Source organism: Desmodus rotundus, chromosome 2, assembly GCF_022682495.2.
Source record: "Desmodus rotundus isolate HL8 chromosome 2, HLdesRot8A.1, whole genome shotgun sequence".
Lineage (NCBI taxonomy): Eukaryota > Metazoa > Chordata > Mammalia > Chiroptera > Phyllostomidae > Desmodus > Desmodus rotundus.
In genome coordinates this window covers 9,521,340-9,536,123 of record NC_071388.1, presented here as the reverse complement: position 1 = coordinate 9,536,123, position 14,784 = coordinate 9,521,340, and the positions used below count along the sequence as shown (strand labels likewise).

General features: G+C 58.6%; 1 protein-coding gene across 2 annotated transcripts; it reads left to right on the top strand.

Annotated features, from left to right (window-relative positions):
- Nucleotides 1–480: 480 nt before the first annotated feature.
- ICOSLG (inducible T cell costimulator ligand) lies at nucleotides 481–14,285 on the top strand. Of its 2 annotated transcripts, XM_045196342.2 has the most exons (10): nucleotides 481–586; nucleotides 1,719–1,861; nucleotides 2,699–2,999; nucleotides 3,385–3,468; nucleotides 5,507–5,547; nucleotides 6,458–6,805; nucleotides 7,501–7,794; nucleotides 9,141–9,323; nucleotides 9,843–9,881; nucleotides 11,021–14,285. In XM_045196342.2, the coding sequence occupies exons 4-10, from the start codon at nucleotides 3,455–3,457 to the stop codon at nucleotides 11,029–11,031; spliced, it is 930 nt and encodes a 309-aa protein (XP_045052277.1). In that variant the 5' UTR covers nucleotides 481–586; nucleotides 1,719–1,861; nucleotides 2,699–2,999; nucleotides 3,385–3,454; the 3' UTR covers nucleotides 11,032–14,285. The 2 variants fall into 2 exon arrangements, with proteins under 2 accessions (XP_045052277.1, XP_024415710.1); XM_024559942.3 differs by lacking the exons at nucleotides 481–586; nucleotides 1,719–1,861 and having other exon boundaries at nucleotides 2,649–2,999; nucleotides 9,846–9,881.
- The last annotated feature ends 499 nt before the right edge of the window (nucleotides 14,286–14,784 follow it).

The following is a 14,784-nucleotide window of genomic DNA, read 5'->3' as shown; positions in this document are numbered from 1 at the left end:
CAAGCTGACTGCAAAGACTTGCTCTTGTTGCAGCAACCGGCGGGACAGGGCGTGGTCACCCCTGCGCTGGAGCGCTGACTCCAGGCTGCTTCCACTCCAGGCAACTGGCATCGTGGGCCTGGCCTAACTAGTGACCACTTCCCACCAGTCTGCTCCCAAACGGGCCGAGAGCCACTCAGAACAGCTTTACATGTTCGGTTCCCTCCCAAATATCTAGAGTTCCTCCCTCTAAGTATCTAATCCCGTTCAAAGAGCCCCTTTCCAGGAGCCTCTGTGGCTGGCTGAATACTGCCCCCGCGAAAAGATGTCCTTGTCCTAATTCCTGGGGCCATGAATGTCACTTGATGTGGCGAAGAAGAGCCTGGCTGATGTGATGGAGTCAAGATGCGGAGATTGTCCTGGACTATCCACGCAAATCCTAAATGTGACCGCCAGCGTCCCTCCGGGGGGCAGAGGGAGACGACCTCCTACACGGAGTCACGATGGCAAACACCGAGTTCAGACTCCAGCCTCCTGAGATCTGAGAGAATGTGTTGCTGCTGCTTTAAGCCGCCGAGGTTGCGGTCACAACTTCTGGCACCCACAGGTACCCTCAGAGAAAAGATGAGCTTCCTGGGACTGGGGATCAGTCAAGCTTCCAGCATCGACTGACACCTGTGATGTCGTGGGCCCCTGGTTGTGGGGACCCCAAGGGAACTGCTGCGGGGACAGCTGAGGGGGAGCCTAGGTCTCCAGCGTCAAGGTGCAACTTCTTGCTTCCACGCCTACACCTGGAACTTGAAGTCCCTGGCAGGAACACACATCCTGGGTCCCCAGGTCGGCCCAGATATTTCTCTGGGGGTTTCTCCCTCCGCTGCCCACCATGGTCTGCTTTTTCCATTTGTCTTAAAACTCTTTGTGTTTGTAACCTGCGCATTAACTCGGCTGCCTTATGAGGGACACCTTACGGTTCTCTCTCCCCACTTCACAGACGGGAAAAGGCAGGCATGCAGGGGTCACGTAGCTTGCCGGAGGTCACACAGCTCCTGAGTTGCAGAGCCGGCATTCGAAGCCAGCGTGCACTTCTTGGGCTGCGGCTCTTAGTCCCACTCCTGGGAGCACCCCTCCCTCCATGGTCCCAGTCCTCCAGGATGTCCCCATGACCCTGGTCCACCTTGATGTCCCCTCCCAGCCCAGCTGCACTCCCTGCCACTCCACTGCCCGCTCAACGAACGGTATGTTTCCTCCACCCAGAGGCCCCGATCTTGGGTGAGCCTAGTGGCAACAGCACTTGGCCTTCTGGGCTTGGGACAAGGGAGACTGCCTAGGAAGCAGAGCTTGGCCCCTCCCTCATTAACCTCAGCTCCTACCAGCTCTGCCTTGTCCGCCCCTTTGAGCCCTCTCTCCTCCCTCCCACCTGCCACAGGGCAGTGCCCAGGCACCGTCCCCCCCTCACTCCACAAGGGGGATTCTCTGTTCCCCAACACGTCCCTCTCCCATAGCTGTGAGATTGCACGTGGGGTCCACCCCTCCCCACTCAGCGTCCCTGAGGGCAGAGTAAGAACTCCCATGGGAGCGGGGGCGTAAAGTGTCAGCCAATCAGTGCAGCATGTCCAACCAAAGGAATCCCGGGACTGGAGGGTTGGGCTGGACACTGCCAGGTAGGAGAGGTGGGGTGAGCCCAGCCCAGCCTTCCAGCCTCACTCAAACTCTGTTTTCCTCTGCTGGCTGCTGCCAAGCCATGGGGAGAAGAACCAAGGCCACTGGAATCATGTCCCCTCCAGACCTCTGGGTCTGGTAATGTGCCCCGCCCAGTGTACAGGGCTACATTTCCTCAAGCTGCGGTACTGGACAGAACTGGTTTCCTGGCTTCAGAAATGGGGTGAGTGCTGAGACACCCCTCCCCCACTGATCTGATTTATGCCCACACCCTGCTCTCCTAGACAAATCTTAAAATCTTACGTTTCCTTCCGGTAGCCGTCTCCTGGACTCCTCCACCACGACTTCCCCTCCTCTCTTTTTCTCCCGCCCGCCCCGCCCCAGAACCCGTTCAGATTGCCCTCACTGGACACACCAAGGGAGATCTGGCCTGCTCTCCAAGGCTAAAAGGGAGGGTGGCCCCGACTTGGCCTCTTTAAATCCTCAGCACCAATCTCCCAGCCTGGCCTGGAGGGGTGGAGCCCTGGGGTTGAGAGCCAACCTTCCCAGCTCAGCCTGTCCTTTTCTGTCACATGTGCCCCCTCGCCCAGCCCATCCCTTTTGCTCCCTCATTTCTGCTCTTGTCCCCACAGGAATGTTAACTTCCACAGGGCACAGCTTCCGCCTTTTAAAAAGCTTCTATGCTCAGGCTCATAGGGACCTGAGTCTGCACTGTGTCTCTCTGGGCGGAAGGTGGCTGAGGTGTGGGGATCCTCCCCACTTGGCTCCACCCTCACCTTACACCTGCCCTCTCCTGAACCCCCATAGCCAGCCTCTGCCTCTGAATCAGCCTGAGTGTTGGGACATACCCCTCCTGCCAGCTTCTCCGGGACTGGTCCTCCGAACCTGAGCTGGTTGCCTTGGAACCCAGGCCCTTCCTGGCGCCCTCCTTGGGGAGGGCGCCCTATTCCCTTGTGGCCCCATCTCTCGGGGCCAAGCAGAGAAGACACCGGGAGCACTGGGGGGGGGGGGGGGGGGGGAGCAAACAGCACATTGAATTGTGCTCCGCCGCCCTGGGCAGCTCTTTCCAGACCAGAAAACTTGAGTGCCAGGTCTCGCCAACTTGGAGGAGCAAAGATCAAGTGGTTTCCACGCGGCGGGCTTCTCAGAGCCTTTACTATGAAACCATGCTGCGGCAGGTGGCCCAGGACCCAGACAGAATCGAAGAGCAGAGCTGGGGCACCGGAGGGGCAAACCTAGGGCTGGACTGGACGGTAGCGCCTGCCTGCCTGCCTGCCTGCCTGCCTGCCTGCCCTCCTTCCCACATTCATTCACTCGTTGCTGAACAGATGCCGCCCTCCCATTCCACCAAAGCGCTGGAGGTACAGAGGGCGGGAGGGAGGGAGGAAGCCTCAGGTCGGGACACTTGGGGGCCAGATACTCTGCACGACGTTGGGGGGCAGCACTTAGCCTTCTAAGGCCCCTCCACAGAGACCCTGGCCACCCTCCTCCCTCGTACCACGCTCCCCCCAACTTCCCGGGTACCTACAGCCCCCAGGCCCATGGTCCTGTGCCCATCGGGGTCCAACTTGCAACCCTAAAAAGGGTTTAACTTTCTGGAGCCAGTGGCCACGCTTCCGTTGGAGGAGGCGAGCCAGCGGCTCACGGCGGTGGGGTGGGGCCAAGGGCGGGGTTAGGGCCAGGGGCGGGGCGGGGCTGGGACCGAGTTTCCCCTGAGCCTGAGAACTTGATCTTCCCTGCTCACAGTTGAGCCGGTTCCCACCACCCGAGGGCTCCGCTGCCTGACGTCTCCCGCACGGAGGTCTTCGCTTCTATCATGGCGCTGAGAAGGTGAGAGGCCGTCGGTCGGGCCCTGCGGGAGCTGGGGGAGAAACAGAGGCTCCACAGTTAGGGAGCTGGGTGCCCAGGAAGGACCGACCCAGGGCGCCCTGGTGGCCGTGGCTGGGAACCTTCTCACTTAGCTGCGAAGCCGCGGGATCGCGCGGAGGGTGGGCGACGGGGAGTAGGGCGGCAAAAAGCAGGGCGGGCCGGCGCGGTTACCTGCTGGCCGGGGCAGCGTTGGGACGCGGGAGTGGGGGTGGTGCTGAGCTGGGCACGGGGACGGGACCCACGGCAGTGTGTGGGTGTGCTGGGGGGCGGGGTCCCTAGAAGGAAAGGGAAAGCGCTCAGGCCAGGTCTAGCACTCCTTCGTACTCCCTCCCCCGCCCCCAGAAGATTGCCCAGAGGTGGAAGGATGAAGGATATGATTGTCTCCAAGGCCGGCTGGTGCCTCCATTTGGCAACAGCCCCCGCCCCCCCCCCCCCCCCCCCCCCCCGCCCTGGCTCCCACACACCAGGGATTTCCCCTCCCCGTTAGGTTAGCAGAGACAAACTGGGAGAGGTGGAACTGCCTGGGTCCAGTCCATCGCTCCTGCTCTCTTGCCATCCTAAGCGTGGACAACTTTATTCCCAGCTTTTTGCCAAAATACTACCTTCAGGGCACATGCCCTGTGCCTCCCTTGATAAACTGGCCCTCAGCTTCCCACCCACACAACCTGAAAGCCTGCCCACATCTAGTCCCACAGCCCAGTCTCCCCAGTTAGAAATGTAGGTAATTTTTGATGGTTCTGTCTCCTCAATAGGAAAAAAAAGTACTACAGTGTCACAGCCATCAGCCACCGTCACCTGGGAACTGTAGCCCTGTCTGTGCATTCTCCTGTCTGACCTAAGAAGGGTGGGCTGGGGCAGGAGGCAAGGTAGTGATGGCGTGCAAGCAGGGATGGTGGGCCTAGGGGTGGGGTTGGTGGTAGTGTTTGACAACAAGGGTCAGAAGCCCGCCCCATCCCAGGGAGAGGGCACAGAGAGGCCTGTAGGCAGGCAGCCCCCAGGACCAGGGCACACTGGCCCCTGCAGGAGCACAGATCATGTGCTCAGATGCCCTGCAGAGGCCCTGATGGGTGCATGTGTGCATCCTGGACCCTGCACACAGGCAGGGTGGGCTCCGGGGCCACAGGGAGTTACCCCACCTTTGTATTCTAGCTTTGTATTTGCTCTGGCTCAGGGGAAGATGGCTGGAGGGGTCAAGACTGGAGACAGAGGTTATCTTAGCTGTCCCCACAGACAAGAATGATGGCCCCAACAGAGACAGTGAAGACAGGCTCACCTACACCTGTAGCCTCTGTGGGGTGTGAGGGAGCCCCTGGTGGCAACAGACATGCCTCTCTGCAGAGTCAGATGACAGCTGTCATGGATGGGGCGAGGGTCTCTGTCCAGAACTCAGGGCACACAGCATTCTGGGAGGCCAGCAAGAGGGGGTGGCTAGGCTGAAGGGTGCCAAGACTCCCAGTCGGAGGTGCCAGGAGCCTCAGAAGTCCGCAGGTTTTCACCCCTGGCAGCCCAGCTGCCCACCAGCTGGGAGGAGCCTCCAGATTTGGTTTCAGAATGAGTGAGTTCCGCAGATGGGTGTCCTGCAGCTCACCGGCCGCCGCTGGGCACCTTAGATCTCCTTTGTCCCCAAATTAAATGCAACTCTTGCTAGATATACTTTGAAAGTGGTTTTTTTTTTTTTCTTTTCTGATTTCATACAATTTCTTGGAAGACATCTCTGCATGGCTAGGACACCAGGGGCTGTGGCCTTGGGAGTATCTCTCACTGCCCTTTGTCACACGTTTTAGAGGGGTTTGTTAGCCTGGGAGCTGGCTGGCTGCAGGGGCTGCTGGCCGGTTGGGACTCTGGGCAGGGAGGTGGGTGGGTCTTGCCACAGGGTCCTGGCGGGTGGGCTGGCTGTCAGTTTTCTCCGATGGGTGTAACCCACTCCTGCCCTGGAGAAGCAGCCTTCTTCACTGTCTGGAAGAAGCGGGACTCACCTGCCTTTCTGGTCCCTTTCCAGTGCTGTCCTGCTCCTGCTGCTGCTCAGCGGCCTGCGAGCCGGTAAGTCTGGCAGCCCTCGCCGTCCATCCGGGGAACAGTTCCAAGCCCTTCGGTGCGGAGAGTGGGACAGGAGGTTGCATCTGTCAGCAGGGGCCTTGCCATAGCCCTTCTTGCTTTTCCAGGGGCACCTGTGGGAAAGCTGGGCCCCAAGCCCGGGTAATGCGTGGGATGGAAGGCTGCAAAGGGGATGCTTGTCCAGCCCCCGTAGTTCTTGTTTTATCATGTGTTAGGTGTAGGTGGCAGGCACTTCCTCCTGTGCGTTTCAGTCCTCTGCTTTCCAGATGAGCAGGGCTTCCTTTTCTTCAGGGTCCCTTTGCCCCGGGGGTGGGGGTGAGCCCAGAAAGCTCAGCTTCCAGAAGAGCAAGGACAGGGACGTGCACAGGGGACAGACCTTGCCAAGCCTCCCAGCTCAAAGGGTGGCAGTGCAGGGGACACGGCCACTTTTCCTGCAGTTGCCCAAGTGTTTACGCAGATGGAGAAGCCAGTCTGGACACGCCACATGCTTTCCCGACAGTGCAATCAGCATTAGAAGGCTGTTGTTGAGAAACTAATGTTTTCCTTCAAATGTCTAAATTTTTACAAAACCTTTTTAATTTGAATGAATTGTAAACTCCCAAGAAGTAGCAGAAAGAGTCCAGCAGGGTCCCGGTGCCCAGCCCCACTATTCCCACTGCTAGTAGCCTCTTATATACCAACAGGAAATCGGCCATAGCCAATCCAGTGCAGGAGCTTACCACAAATTCTGAGTTTTGTAAATATAGCTTTCCTAAGTGTATCTTAGGAATACGTTCCTTTCCTACTGAAGTGAGTTAGAATTGGTGTGTGAGAGGGTCCCCTCAACCCCACCAGGGTAACTTCGCAGGCGAGGAGTCAACCTCAAAAAGTCCATGTGCTTTTTGAATCACTGCAGATACACAAGAAAACGAAGTCAGAGCCATGGTGGGCAGCGACGTCAAGCTCAGCTGCATCCACACCAGAGAAGAGAGTTTTGATTTAAATGAACTTTATGTTTATTGGCAAATCAGTGTTACCGGCAAACCAAAAATTGTGACTTACTACCTGTCCGGGAACAGCTCCGTGGGCCATGACAATAACCAGTACAAGGACCGGGCCCAGATGTCACTAGACAGCATGAAGTTGGGCGACTTCTCTCTACGCCTCTACAACATCACCCCCCAAGATGAACAGGAGTTTAACTGCCTGGTGTTTAGGAACTTAGAGAAGATTGTGGATACCGTGGTCACGCTGCACGTGGCAGGTAAGAGGGCCAACGCCGCCAGCGGACGCCATCCCAGCCTTACGGCCTGGAGAGGGCACTAGCGAGGCCCATCTCCTGGCTCCTTTCGCCTGCTGCTTCCCCTGAAGAATAGCCCGGTCCCAGTTAGCAGCCTTCTGTTCAACTGTGCAGGAAGCTGAATTGGTTGAAACCTCATTCAACTCATAAGAAAGTTTTTCCTAACCTGAGGCTCCCTGGTTTCACAGAAACCCTTCTAATCTTGCTACCTTTGCCTTGAACTCCCCAGCTCATCTCAGACTAGATTTTTAAAGGACAATTAGGAAGGCGTGCTAGAAGGCAGTTCTGAGATCAGAATTTAGGAGGAAAATTCAAGCCCACCAAGAGTCTCCGGGCACCGTTTAGCTCAGAGTTACGCTGTGTTCATTTCAGATGAGCGCAAGCTCTCCATGTCACCGATGCAAATGAGGCCGGCCTCCCTGGAGCAGGGAGTGGGTGCCCGCCACTGCCTGCAGGCTCAATAACTCCTCTGTTGGGAGTGGAGGGGGTGACTCTTGGGCGGGAAAGGGTCTGTGTGCTCCCTGCCCAGACTGCAGCCCTGGGCCTGCCTCTCCACCAGGGCCGGGGGCACGCCTCCCCTCTGACCTGGCCCCAGGCACCTCTCCATTCCTGACCTTCAGAGCCTGGCATGCCTCACCGCCTGTCTCCCTCCCCTGCAGCAAACTACAGCATGCCCGTGGTCAGGGCCCCCCCGAGCACCCCCCAGGATGAGGAGCTCACCTTCATGTGCACATCCACGGACGGCTACCCCGAGCCAAAGGTGTACTGGATCAACAAGACGGACAACAGCCTGCTGGACGAGGCCCTGCAGAACAGCACGGTCTTCCTGAACCCGCGGGGCTTGTACAATGTGGTCAGCGTCCTGAGGATCAGGCGGGTCCCCAACGTGAACGTGGGCTGCTGCATCGAGAACGCGCTCCTGCACCAGAACCTGACTGTCAGCAGCCAGGCAGGTAAGATGCCCCGGGCTCCGCAGGCTGATCCCCACCCGAGGCTGTGGGCCCCGGGTGGTGGGAAGCCCTCTCAGGCAGAAGCCAAAGCCCCTGTGAGGGAACCCTGTGGCGGCGGCGGTAGTTGGAAGGGAGAGGAGGGAAGAGTCAAGTGTGCGGTGACGGAATCACCCTGTCTGCTGGGGTGTCTGCCGGGACGAGGGGCGGGGGGCTGTGCTCCATGCATGCTTACTTGACTCTTCACTCATGGGTCAGTTTGGAGACCCATTTCCCAGATGAGGGACTGAGGCTCTGAAAGGCCATGTAACATTTCCAGAAGCCCCAGAACTAGGCAACGGCAGAGTCAGGACTGAAGCCCATGCCTGCCCAGTACCACCCTGAGCTCTTTGCCTTTGGGTGTGTGCCCCGCACCCCCCCTCCCCACGGGGTCCAACTGGGCCTGGCTGGTGGCCCAAGGCCGCCCCGTGGAAGGGGCGCAGTCAGGCGACTCCTTCATAGAGGCCACAGGCTCTCCCAGAGTGTTGAGATGAGCGGCAGAAGGTGGAGGTGTGCCTGGGCCATGCCTGTTGCAGGAAAGGGGTGCCCATCACAGGACCTGCGGGTCTCGGCCCGCAGTGGGAAGGAGTGCAAGGCTCCTACTTCACACCTGACAAGAATCCAAGATGGTGACAGCAGAGCATCACGCCAAGCACAGGCTTTTCCGAATGGGGGCCCCACAGGCCTGCCCAGGCCACATGGCGTGAGGCTGGCCCTGACCTCCAGTGTGGGCAAAACACGCAAATGTGCTAGGTGAAATAAGCCAGTCCCAAAAGGTCACACAATGTATGGCTCCTTTTATAGGAAATATCCAGAATGGGCAACTCCTTAGAGACAGAAAGGAGGTTCGAGGTTGTCAGGGGCTCGGGGAGGGTGAGGAGTGACTGCTGGTGGCCGTGGGTTTCCTTTTGGGCGATGACTAAGCCCTGGCCTTGGACGACGGCTGCGACCGAGCTGCACTGTGGATGCACAGGTGCCACCGAATTGTTCACTTTAATTACTTCCATGCCGTGTAAAAATCTCACCGTGATTTAAAGTCAGCGGTAAAGCTGGGGAAAGGTGAAAGTAAGTTGAATGTAAAAAGCCAGAAAGAACCCGTGCCTCCTGCCACAGCCCTCCCCCGGTGTGGGCCATTAGGCAGGTGGGGAGGAGTCTCACCTGGAAGAAAAAGCCCTTCTCGCCATCAGCTTTACATTTGAAAAATCACATGGTGTCAGGGAAGTTCTTTGGAATTGATATTTTCTTCTTCAAGGTGAAAGAAGACCTCTTCCTCCTTGCCCTGTAAGTCTCGGTTGTTTTCCTCTTTCTCACAGCGCTAACCAGCGAGATCAATGCCAGAACCCCAGAGAGTTTCAACGACACCCTCAAGAACCCAAGTGACAGCTTCCCACAGAAAACCGGGACCGTGCTCACTGTGCTGATCGTTTTGGGTGTGGCGGCGGCAGTGGTAGTGTTCCTGGGGTGCAGGAGCCGGTGTCCCCGCTGGAACTACACAGGTACCAGGTGGAGGCATGTGTACATAGACGTTGGCTTTTATTTGGCAGGGGGGTGGGGAGGGGGGGGTGGCAGCATTTTTGCCCTTTTTCAAGCTGTTTCAAAACTCTGCAAGGAGTTGGTTTCATTTAGGTCTGTTTTAATGGCGTTAACGCCCTGAGCGGGCACAGCTCCGCCGGAGCCCCTGCATGTGGGTTGGAAGCCCGAGGTCTGAGGCTCCACGTTCCTCACACCATCTCCCAGGTTTGGGGTGGGGAGGATGGGCCCCAAATCTAAAGTTCAGCAGGGAGTTCATTTCTGTGGAAGCTGAGCTGCCCGTCAGCCAGGCTGCAAAAAGTCCAGAGCACAAACACCTTAATGTTCTTCTCCCGCACTTGAAGCATCTGCCCCGAAAGCAGCGTGGCTTGAGGATGCCTCCCCTGGGAGTCTGTTCCCAGCCCGACACTCTGGCCACTGGCGTCTTCAGATTGGCCCCTTCCCACTCTTTGCAGCCCTCCCTAAGCATTTCTGGTTTGTTCCAGCAGGTGCCCAGGCTTCAAGGCCAGAGCTGGAGTTGACCGGTGAGTTTGCCAAGAGGCAGGGTGGCTCGGGAAAAAAATGTATAGGTTCTGAGGGCCCGGTGGCTCAGCAGCCACTTTCTCAGTGTTTGCCATTTGGCATGAGCGATGCTTGGTGACTAGGACACAGGTGCTTCTGTTTTCAGAGACACCAAAACCCCCAGGGAAGGCATTTTCCACCAGCCCCCTTCAACATATAGTCCTGTCCACGTGGCCACTTGCTGACGGGTTACGGAATTTTGCAAACGTATACAGGGCAGGGAGAGTAAGTAGGACCAGGATCCCCGGCACCTCCACCAAGCTTCATTCTCCATCCTCATTGCCTTGTGCGTACACCCCGCCCCCAGCCCCACAGTGAGTCCAGACACTGAGTCTTTCCTAATAGAACAGTTAGCTGGTGTTTCCTGGGGGGGCCGAGCAACCCACAGTCCTGGGAGCGAAGGTCATTGTGACCCCTATCCCAGTTTGGGAAAAATTTTCACCCACAGTCTCTGGTTTCCTACCAGCAGGTGCCTCAGGCTGTGAGCAGCTTTGCAGTCAGTCAGTCGACACCTTAGGCAAGTAACTGCAGCTGTCTGAGCCCCATTGCTCCACCTACAGCGCAGGTGGCAGACACAAGGCCCACTGGCCGAATCCGGCCCTCCACCTTGTTTTATACGGCTCGGTACCTTGTTTCTACCCGGCGGCAGCACCGAGCTCTCTCTTAACTGTTAAGGAGTAGTTACATTTACACAGTCCTAAAATTATATCCGGCCCTTTGAAGGCAACCTCGAGGCTGATGTGGCCCCCGGTGACAATGAGTTTGACACCCCTGACCTACAGGGAGGGTTGGCCCAGGTGCCCAGGGCTCCCACCACAAGTGGGCCCACCCGTTACCCAGGTGAGCCTGGGTCAGGTCGGCTGACTGGCTGCAGGAGACCACTCCCTCGGCGCATGCCAGCCAATTGCAGATAACTCCAGAACACAAGTTGCAAAACCCTGGGGGCCTGCCTGGTCTGAGTCCGGTAAAGCATGCCGTTTGTACGCAGCTGTGTCGAACCCCTTGCTTTTAATGTCCTGAGTCCTCAGAAAATCTCTGCCTCCAAAATGAAACTGAGCAGGCACAGTATTTCACATCCGTCACCCTTTTCTTTCCTTCTAAGACCATGTTTGACAAGAACTCCCCGTTCAGGACATGGACAAGGCTTCTGTGAGACGCCACCAAGAGGGACGTCAGATGGCAGCTTCACAATGGACTCCATCAGGCCTGTGGCAAAGGGACACTCTTGGCCCCACCTGTACCATTAACACACGAAGCCTTGCTGGTGTTGGAGGGGACACGCAGGGGCTTCCCCTGGAAAGACCACACGTGACTCCAGGGAGAATGGGCTGGGTTGCCTGTTCCAGGGTGAGGCCTTTGTGAACGGAACACACCACATGTGAGCGGGTCCCCCACCTTTGCTGCCAAACAGCATAAAGAGACCTCAAGATGGCTCCTTCCCACCACTAGGCCCCGAGAGTCCCTGGAGCTCTTCTCGAGGTCCCCAAGGCGCGGGGTCGGGCGAGGGGCCCTGAGAGCGGCACCCATGTGGAGAGAAGAGTGAAGCTGTCCACTCTCCTCCGGAAGGGCCCTGCTGGGCAGAGGCTGATGGGGGTGTTGGCAGGGCTCCTGTGACTGTACGTGCCTGCGAGTCCCACACGCAGGAAATGGCCGACACGGAAAGACGCCGGGATTGGCTTTCGTCTGGGATGCTCACGGGGAAGAACATTCACCCTCGGTGGCTGTGAGAAGCTAGTTTTCCCTGCTTTGCAAGCACGGCGGAATTTCACTCGAAGAAGGCTGCCGCTGCCGCTGGCGCTGCCGTGCCCGGTGACCTGGATGCGGAGGGCGCACCTGGCTGAGTGGCAACCTTTCAGAACACACAGTGGCTTCCTCAAAGAGCAGGCTGGGCAGCTCCTTGCCCCTGTTGCCACGGCCTCTCGCCCGGCCTCCGCGGAGAACCTGCATGGTCTGATGGAGACCTCGACTCCAACTCTGGGTCCCCCGGAGCCCACCCGGCCCCCCAGGGGACAGGAGATGGGCCGTGGTCCTGGCCCTCCCTGGGCAGTTTCCATGTTGTTGCCTGGAATGAACCTTGCAGTTTAATGTTTCCAGAAGGTTCTGCAAAGGAGGCTGTCAAGTAACCCAGGCATGCACACCCAGGAAAAGGGCCTGTGGTTCTGCCCGTGGTCGTTCAACACTGATGAGCCCAGCCCCATACTTGGGGCAGAAGAGAGGACCTGGCTCCGTGGGGAAGCCAAGTTTAACGCTGGTCACGAGAAATCGTTCATTCGTAGCAAAAAGCCCTCGTGCAGCTTTTAAATGAGTGTGATGAGGAACCCCCCAGACTTTGAACACGAAGGCATTAAAAGACACACGTCATCCCTGAAAGGGTGACAGAAGGGTCACTAACTGGCATTTGGAGCGAAGAAGCACTGGGGTGTGCTGCTGTCCTCCGCCCTGACCCCGAGGGGCCCTGGAGGTGCTGGGGCCGGGATCTCAGCCAGCTGGGATGGGGGCAGCCACCCAGGGAAGCTGAGCCCAGTTCCAGCTCTTCCTGCTGAAGCTGGTTTCCTTCCTGGGGGAGGTGGCAGGGGACCGGGCTTGCCTGCTTCTGCCCCATTACCTCTGGGCCTGGGAGGCCACCCCTCGCCCTTCTCCCAGCCCCATACCAACCTGGGCCCGGGCCTGGGCCTGGGGCATGGTCACGGCCATGCTCTCCACACTCACTGCCCTCGGGCCTGGAGAGGATGGACTGACTTCGGGGATGCAGCACACTTCTGTGTCCTCTAGGCTTTCACCAACACCACCCCCACTTCCCCAGTTCGCCGTCTGCTTCCTGTGCCGCAGACCGGCCGAATGCCCGTGTTTGACATCCCTCCCCACAAACCCACTGTAAGAGAATACAGGATGTGAGCTGTGTGAGGTGGCTTTGGTCAGCTCAGCGCGTCCTTTCTGCAGGTCTGCAGCCCTGCCTTGCTCCATCCGTTCTCCCACAGGGGGAGTCCTGTCCCCCAGGGGACGCTGGGCAAGGTCTGGAGACATTCTAGCTGTCTCACTGGGGGGTTGCTACTGGCCCCTGGTGCATAGAAGGTGGGGACACTGCTTGAAATCTGAAAACACGAAAAAGGCCCATTGCTGAGAAGTGTCCCCATAAAGGATGGTGCAAGGGTGAGTCCCTGCCCTTCGAAGCCACTTTTGCAGGGCAGGCAGGGCAAGGGGGCCCCTGCTTCCCACTCCCACCTGCACTGGGTCTCGGGGGGACCTGTGGTTAACAGGGTTAGGCCTGGGAGCGCTCTAGGTCAGGGCTGTGGGCCTCATCCCCACCCCGCACAGCCCCTGGACCAGCCGCTGCAGAGGCTGGAGCTGCCGTCTCACTGCACTGGGCCCACCCGTGGGCACAACAGCCCCGGGCACCTGGCAGTGCTGGGGGGTCCGGAGCTGTTGGAACCCTGGTCTCTGGGTGCCATGGACCCTGCACCATCTGCCTCGCAGAGTAGGGGAGCAGTAACACCCCCTGAGGTGGAGCCGAGACTAGTGACTGGGATGGCTGGTCACGGGGTGGGGGGACAGGCAGGCCGCAGCTGCCTGAGCCTGTCGCTGCTCCCCGCACACCCGGTTCCCCTCCTGTAAGGCTGCTGCTCAGACACTCCCCATGACCTCGGCCACCGTGGCCAGTCCAGCCTGCCCCACCGTGGGGTGGGCAGCTGTGGCTTTAGAACATCTTCCTGGCCTGGGCACCTCAAGAGGAGGCCGCCCAGCTGTGCCCCAGCCATGGTCCTGGGGCTGAGATGCCAGCTGGCTGAGGCTGCTGGCCACTCTGGCCCCTCTGGCCCCAATGGTGGTATGTCTCAGCTTTATTTTCCCAAAGCCCAGCTTTTCAGAGGGCAGGTGGCATTCTTACCCGACCTGAGACAGTTCTGTCCTTGGTGACGGACCCCTCCCCCAACCCAAAGATCATCTGGCTGAAGAGGGATGGTCTTACCGCCCCCCCCCCCCAGGCAGTCTTCCGGGCCCACAGCTGTCATCGCCTACCCTGTCCTTGTCCTCACCCCAGCCTGCACCGAGCCCTCCGCTGCATCCTGACCAGGATGGCCTCCCCCCTTGGTCTCCAGCTCCCCAGACTGCCACCCGTGACAGGCTCCACAGGGACTGGTAGACAGTTAACACTTGAGTCCATATTTGTCCTGCTTAATTGGGGAGAAGTGACAAGCTGGGGGACTTCTGAGAGGGGGTGGGGTCAGGCACCTCCCAAATGTTCGGGGCGGACCCTGTCCAAGGAGCCAGTGGGTCTTTAATGTCAAGAATCTAGGGTGAGGTGGAAGAGGACATAAGGGGGATAAATGGTAATGTGGGAAAAAAACAAAAAATAAACTATTTATATAAAAAAAGGGTCCAAGGGCCTCCTGTCAATCTGTTGTCTCCAGCAGCCAGAGGCACAGTGGCGCTCTGGGGAGGGGGCTTCTGCCACAGCTCCCTGCAGAGGATGGCTGGGCCCCCGCACCCCTAATCCTGGAAAGCGCCAATGTCAGGAGCTGTACAGACCCCCGGCCAGCAAACTTGAGTCAGGACCTGGGCACCACCAGGACCAAGGGCTCCTGAGACCCTGATCTGACCTCGGGGAACATGAGTGTCCCAGCCAAGAACTGGCCAAGGGTCTCGCTTCTACCCTCCCTCTTGCCGCCCTTCCCCACTCACCTCACTTCCCACTGTCCTCCCTCCCCCAAGTCCTCTGTGTCCCACCCCCTCACACCCTGTGGTAGGGGCACCGGGCTCTGCCCCTCCCCCTGAGACTGTGACTCACCCTCACAAGTCCCTGCTGCTTGGCCTTGAGCCTGCCTGGGATAGGTGCTAGAGCTGCTGGGAACAGTGGACCAGGAGTGGCAA